The sequence below is a fragment of the Cucumis melo genome, chromosome 8 (assembly GCF_025177605.1).
Source record: "Cucumis melo cultivar AY chromosome 8, USDA_Cmelo_AY_1.0, whole genome shotgun sequence".
NCBI lineage: Eukaryota > Viridiplantae > Streptophyta > Magnoliopsida > Cucurbitales > Cucurbitaceae > Cucumis > Cucumis melo.
The window spans coordinates 30,776,651-30,784,101 of NC_066864.1; the positions used below are offsets into that span (position 1 = coordinate 30,776,651).

The window sequence follows — 7,451 nt, forward strand, 5'->3', positions numbered from 1 at the left end:
TCAAAGATTTTCATTCAAAACTTTCCACCAAAGGCTAGATATGATGACGGCCCTTTGGACGTGCCAATCTAGTTAATATATATTTTTAACTTTCAACCGAAGAAATTTGAACTAAACACCTGAGAGAACTCCCCCAAACATCTCAAGTGGGGATTCCATCAAATTTGAAGATATCTTAAACTACAACTTGTCCCTTGAACTACTGGTGCCGACACTAATTTTCTTCAAACCTCCCCCCCCCCCAAAGAAAAGAAAACTATGATTATGATTCTATAATTATTTTCAAATACAGCTTCAACAATCTTCATGTTTATAGAAAAAATACTTGTTTGAACAAGTGAAAGGAACACGGCTTCTGTGAGACTTTCAGGAATGCTAGAGATAAGTATAATCAGTATTCTCCATAGGAGACTCAATTGAAAGATTCAGACAAACATAAAACTTCAGGCAAAATTCAGATATATAACACCACCCTAATGAATCCCAAACTACTAAAGACTAACAAAAATGACTCTATTCTAGAACAGCAGTGAAAAGTGAGGAGATAACTCATACAGAAGCAGCAGGGTGTGAACTCATCTCATCTCTTCGAACCAGCTCCCTCCTTTTCTACTTTCTGAGCAAAAAACTTTGTCGCATACATGTTATCATCAAGGTACTCTTTGTAAGGATGGTTCTTTGGAACAAGTCTCCTAAATTTCTCAAAATGTTTCTCAGCTTCCTCACTCTTCCTTAACAGAGTATATATGATCCCCTGACATAGATATGGCCTAAAATCCCTTGGCTCCTCCCTCACAAGTTCTTGATAAGCTTTCAACGCATCAAGATAACTCCCTTCCATTACCTTAATTTGCGCGACCAAGAGCTTGAAATCCCTTATATCTGACTTGTCCTTCTGGTTCTTGCATTTCTCCATTGCTTCTTCGATCCTTTTAGTAACGTCCTTCAATGAATTATCATTCAGTTGCTCCGCCACCATTGCAAGTCCATGATAAGCCTCAACGCGAAGTGGGTCTTTCGCTAAAATCTCCTCAAATTCATTTTTCGCCAATTCAAGCTCCCCCATATAGCTATGGAAATTAGCCCTTAACATAGGCAACTCAACGTCATTGGGTTCAAGTTCAATCAAACGGTTTAGGGCTTCAACTGCTTCTGGGAGTTTACCTGATTTCACACTCTCCTCAACGAGAGATCGAAGAGCTTCGACATCATTCGAATCATCAGCCCGTTTCTCTTCTACAACGCTCTCATTTTCCTCATATTCCGTCGATTCATCAGTAGACTCCGTCGTCTCCGGCGCCACCTGGACAGCAACAGCAACAAAGCGTCGATAGTCGAAGCGATGAAAGAAGAATGCAGCAACGGCAACGGAGATACAAGCGGTTTTGAGAAATCCCGATAGAAGGCCGCCGTTAGGAGAGGTGGTATCGTCGGAGGTCGATGAAGAGGATGAGGCTTTAACACGCAAGGACCTGACAGACGAACGGAGGCGAGACGGCGGCGGAGAGCGGAAGGAGAGAGAAGAAATGGGTTTAGAGAAGGAAGAGAGACGGTGGCTGAAGGAAAGGAGTTGGTGAGAAGAAAAACGACGGTGGTGAAGTGAGGGAAGAGACTCCATGGCTGTTTACCTTCGAGCAGCTGTGCGAAGAGACGAGAAGGAGCGATATTACAAGGTTTATCTCTCTGCTGCCAAAAAGGCCCAAACTTCAATTATTTAAAATCTATTTGGGCTTTCGGCCCATACCAAAAGCCCACTGACTCTATTATATTTCTTGAAGATCTAACCACTGTAATGGTCTATTCTAAACTTCTCGATTGCAAATTAATGGGGAATATGAGATTAATTATAAGTTACCTTTTAATTTTCTTTACCAATTAATTACTATCCAACTACAACTCTTTAGGTATGTTTGGGGGGAAGGAAAGGAACGGACTATATAATCCTTTTCATGTTTGGGGCAAGAAATAAGGGGAGGGAAAAGAATATATTTAATCCTCTTATTTCCTTCTTAATCCTTCTCTTTCTTCCTCTCAATCCCCTCTTATTCCCTCTTATTCCTTCTTATTTCTTCCTTAAGAGGTGTGAAGTTATTATTTTTATTATTTTAAATTAAGAATTTTATTATTATTATTATTATTATTATTATTTTAATATTATATTTCAAAATAGAGTTGTATGATAGAATTGATGTTCATCGTTTAACTGCACTCGAAAAAAAAACATTTGTTTCCCATATTTCATTTCAGTTCAATGCTATTACGTTGACCGTCATTTTCTTAAATCTATTGTCAACGATACGTAATTTTTCGTTGTACTTACAACATCAATTTAAAGAAAATACATGTAATTTCTTTCGCAAGTAATGCATCAATTAATTTTTTGACACGAAAAGGTTGCCAACGAAACGTTCAAAATTAACATCATATTTACAAAAGCTAATGAAACATGTTTTCCAATAAAAATTCCAAATTTCGGTAAATAAAATATAAATATTTGTATATTGGATTTATAATACGAATTTAAAAAAATACATTTGTACGAATTAAAAAATAATAATAAAATTTTTTAAATCGATTGTTAACAACATGCAATTTTTCGATATTGCAATTACAACATCAATTTAAAGAAAATATATGTACTTTCTTTCACATGTAACACATTAATTAATTTTTTTGGCACAGAAAACTTACATACAAAATGTTCAAAATTAACATCGTATTTACGAAAACTAATGGGACATGTTTTCTAATAAAAATTTCAAATTTTGGTAAATAAAATACGAATATTTATGTACATAATTTACAATATAAATCTTTAAAAAATTATATTTGTATTAATTAAAAAAAAGAAATAATAAAAAAAAATTGTCATATTCTTCCCCACTTATTTTTTCCCCTAAACAAGGATTATAAATAAGGATTATAAATAATCTCTCACGATCCTTTCACTTATTCTTCCCCCAAACAATAATTATTATAATCATTTCCTTTTCATAATCCCTCAATTTCCTTATTCATTTTCCCCCTTATTCCTTTCCTTCCCCCAAACACACCCAAAATATTTTTTTCATTTTAAGTTTTTCTCTTTCCAAATGACGTACAAACGATTTAATATTATTTGTTCTCATGCTTAAAACTTAAAATCATCAACATATCTCTAAATTCATTAAAATACAACGACGTATAGATCTAAGTAACAAGAAGCATATAAACAATGACATTTTATGAGTTTTGATTCATACATCAGTGATAATGTATATATAAAAAAAATATGGAAAAATTGACAATATGAGTTTAGCTTAACTAGGATATATTTGTTCTTAAAGACAAAAGATCTCAGATTCAAATCTTCACATCCCACGTTATACTTAAAAGACTTTTTCAAAAAAATATATATAGAGAAATCATTGTTTGATGATTTCAACTTTGTTTTAGTTTGAGTGGTTTTATGTGTTTATAAATCTCATATTATAGTTTTAGTATGCATGATAGTGATGTAGGTGAGAAAAACAAAGAGTTTCCCCACATTCACTTATGAAAGGTGAAATAGATAATAATGGGAAGGTAGCATGGGGTCTTCCTTTATGAGTTATTTATTTTGTTGGATATTAGTTCGTGTATATTGAGCAAAAGCCAAAAAAAAAAACCTAAAAAGTTAACCTAGAGAGTAAGCTACCTAAAAATATGTCCCAAGCTTCATCTTTCCATTCATTTTTCTTATTCTTTTTCTAAAAAATAATAATAATAATAATGAAGTATCTAATTTTATTATTGAGAATATTGTATGGCTCAAATCAATACATTTATTTAGTATACGCATCGATAGACGAATGATTATAACCGTAAAAAGAAATAGATTTTGTTTTTAGAAAGTTTCGTTCTAGATATGAAATGATTACAAAACGAGTATTAAATGGTACAGTGTGAGTGGATTTCGACGTCAAAATATCAATGATTCTCAAACACATTGTTAATGAGCTAGTGAGAAAAAAAAGGAAATCCCACCAAAATGGGAAAAAGAAAGAAGATGGAATTATTGTACTATGAAGTCTAATAAATTGTACCAATTTGGCCCCCAAAAGCTCTTTAAACCTTCTTTCCCATTCCGAACCTCATGTTTTTCCTTCAATGGTACAATCATTTATAATTGATGCCTGATTTTGACACCCCAATGAGTGAGAATTCATTTACAACCATTAAATTTTAATATATACAAATATTAAATTTATTGACTTAAAAGCTTCAGGTGATTTAGTCGATTAGTGATATAATATAGTGTTGGAAGTATAAAATTATGCATTCAAAACTTGTCTATTAGAATTTCTTTTCCAACTTCGTTTGTTGGCTCATATTTATTATTTAAGGCACCATTCCAAATTGAATACCTAGATTGTTTTTTTTTAGAAAAAAGGAAAGAGATTACTTTTATGGGTTGATTTGAAATTTGTTAGGTGTTTGTTGAAGAACATTTTATTTAAAAAGTTATGGGAATAGATAAAATTAAAATAAAATATATCATATATGGTTGTGCAGTAAAAAAGACAATTAATAATTAGAAAGTTGACTCAAATAGCACAAATTATATATATATATAGAACAAGAGAACGATATTTATAAAAATGACAAATTTTTTCTGGTAAATTTTTTTAAAATGCTAATTTTGCCTTTTAGTTTATCTTCTCTCATGCTATCAGCGGTATCATAATATCGATGATATAATGTTATTAGTGATGACTTTTATCAATAACATCATACCAATATGCCAATTTATCAATGTTTTTTTTTTCATGAATTTATCATAGCTTGAACTTTGAATTTCTAAATGGTACATATAAATGTTGATAGCATAGCCCAAAATCAATAATTTGTTTCAATAAAAGTTGCACAACTATATCAATTTCATTTCAAAACTATATTAACCGTATCTTGTTAACATTGTGATTTATAAAAGCTTAACCATTACAATCGAAGGCCAAATAAAAATATATAACAATCTATTGTCAACCAAAAATCTATTAAACGTCAAACAAACACCTAATCATTACATTTGTAATATTTCAATAGAAATTTTTTTGATTGGTTTTGTTCATCTTTTTCAACGACAAGCTCGTCTATATTTTTAACTGCAACCTTTGGTCTATACTCATTTTTATACTATTTTTAATAGTCTTTTCAATGACTTGAAATCATAAAGTAAAAAATTACATGACATCTATCGATTAGGTAAATAAAGTTTGCATTTATACTATCAGTGATAGAAGCTATCATGAATAACATGTTATTAGTGATTAAAAGTTATCACTAGTAGGATGCTAATCCTATCTCTTTTCTTTGTCCATTTGTGCTAAAAAGAAACAACCACATGTCAATCAGTAGATAATATCAATGATATTCTTCAACGGTTAGCAACATCATTGGTAGATAGTATCAGTGATATTCTTCAACTTTTAGCAACAATCCATACCACGTTTCTCAAATTAAAAGTTAGTGTGTCCATTTAGTGACTATTATTGATAGAAGCCATCGCTAATAGTCGTTTTTACCGATATCAATTGATAGCACTTTTTTTAAATAAAAATATATCATTGATAACATTTATCAGCGATATAAACTCTAACATCTATCAATTGCTATCAATGATAGATATTTGATAGCTTTAAATTCGAAAAATCAAGAAACAAACACTTGTAAGGGTGGCAAATAGAAAGTTATCATTGATAGTTGCTATCAACAACTGTTAGCAACTATCATTAATATTCATTAATTGCATAACTTTCAACGTGAGAAAATCTAAAAGAAGTGTGCATACAAAATGACATTTCTCGAATTAAAAGTTGTTAGTAATAGTATCTATCCGTCGTAACAACTATTAGTGATATACATCATCGATGATAGCTTTTGATTTGAAAATTTTGAAAAGAAAACCCACAATGATAGCAACTCATGAGTAATTTATTTTTTTTTACTAACTTTTTGTACTAAATATGCAATTATTTTATCTTTGCACTGTATATACCATTAATTTAGGTTTTTTTGGTCATTTATGCAACTAACGTTTATTAGAATAATAATAAGTTTGGTAGATTCGTTTTAGTTGAACTCATTAACTCCCTAAAATTCATGAGATTTGCATTTAAACCTAAATGAGTTTTGATAACCTAACTCAACTCAAACTCAAACGGCACGAATTAGTTAAACTCGGTTAAATTATTTTATTTACCATTATCAAAACTTCCTCAACTTTCTAAACATAACAACATATCGCAAGAACATAAGCAACAAGGGCGTCAATAACAAGTGCAAATTTCAGGACCTTCCATACTTTTAAATTTTAAAATTCAGAAATTTAATCCACCATAAAAGAAGACTTAATTTGTTAATGTTACTTATCAAGTTTACCTTTTTCATATTAGATTAGAATGAAAGAAAAAAAGGAAACAGGTGGCATTACCAATTAACTTCGACGGCTAATTTTGTTTCAAGCAAAATAAAATAAGATACAAAAAAAAAAAAAAAAGAAAAAAAAAAAGAAGAGAAATTCCACTTAAATCCCTACATCTCCCGACAATCCCAATCAGCAAACGACAGCGATACATATTTTAAAAAGTTAAGAGCACGATGCCACGTGTAGCCACGTGTCCACACGTGTCAGCCATAGTATCCCAAAATATCTTCACACCCCCTCTCAACTACCCCATCGCGGCCCCTCCCTACGCCGCCGTTCCCGCTGTTCCATTCCACCTACACTACCATCCCTAAAAACGACGTTGTACATCGCATCGCCGCCGTCACTACGTTTCTTTTCTTTTCTTTATTTTATTAATTCCCACCTAGCCTACGACACCGCCGCCTGTCTATTCACCTACCGCCTCAGAGACGACGTCGTATCCCTCGAACCCAGCAGATTGAAATCCGTCGTGTCGGACGAATTCCCCTCCTTCGTAGTAACGTCACGTCGTTTCTTCTTATACGCTTCGAAGAATTCCTTGTTCTCCTTCTCCAATTCATTCCACACTAAGGAAATAAATAAATAAATAATTTTTTTAAATAAAATGAAAGGGAAATGGGAGTCCGTGCATTTATGTCACGTGAGAGAGAAACGAACCGGTGGAAGTGATGACCGGTTCGATGTTTGCATGTTTGGAGAGAGCTTCCAAGCACTCTTCTTTAGTCATGTTGAAAATTATACACTTTTCGATCAGGTGGTGCACCTACACACCGTAACAAACATACGCCCGCATATCATCCACCCGTTCATTATATAAAATCGACAAATAATAAAAATTAAAAAAAGAAAAAGAAAATACCATGTGGATGTATGAAGCAGAGGGGTCATCGTCCATGGTGGTGGGAATGATTTCTGTTTGGATGGAGAGAAAACGAGAGAAAGTGAAGGGAAAAGAAGTGAGAGAAAATATTGTGGGGGTGGGAAAATGGAGAGGTGATTACAT

General features: G+C 32.3%; 2 protein-coding genes across 2 annotated transcripts; both read right to left on the reverse strand.

Annotated features, from left to right (window-relative positions):
* Positions 1 to 293: 293 nt before the first annotated feature.
* On the reverse strand, positions 294 to 1,686 carry LOC103489908 (protein SLOW GREEN 1, chloroplastic-like). The gene has a single exon (XM_008449251.3). It carries the CDS (start codon positions 1,616 to 1,618, stop codon positions 581 to 583), a length of 1,038 nt encoding a protein of 345 aa, XP_008447473.1. The 5' UTR covers positions 1,619 to 1,686; the 3' UTR covers positions 294 to 580.
* Positions 1,687 to 6,518: 4,832 nt separating this feature from the next.
* On the reverse strand, positions 6,519 to 7,451 carry LOC103489916 (uncharacterized). The gene is made up of 3 exons (XM_008449261.3): positions 7,308 to 7,451; positions 7,106 to 7,211; positions 6,519 to 7,014 (listed from the first exon to the last, which is right to left on the reverse strand). Exons 1-3 carry the CDS (start codon positions 7,341 to 7,343, stop codon positions 6,863 to 6,865), a joined length of 294 nt encoding a protein of 97 aa, XP_008447483.2. The 5' UTR covers positions 7,344 to 7,451; the 3' UTR covers positions 6,519 to 6,862.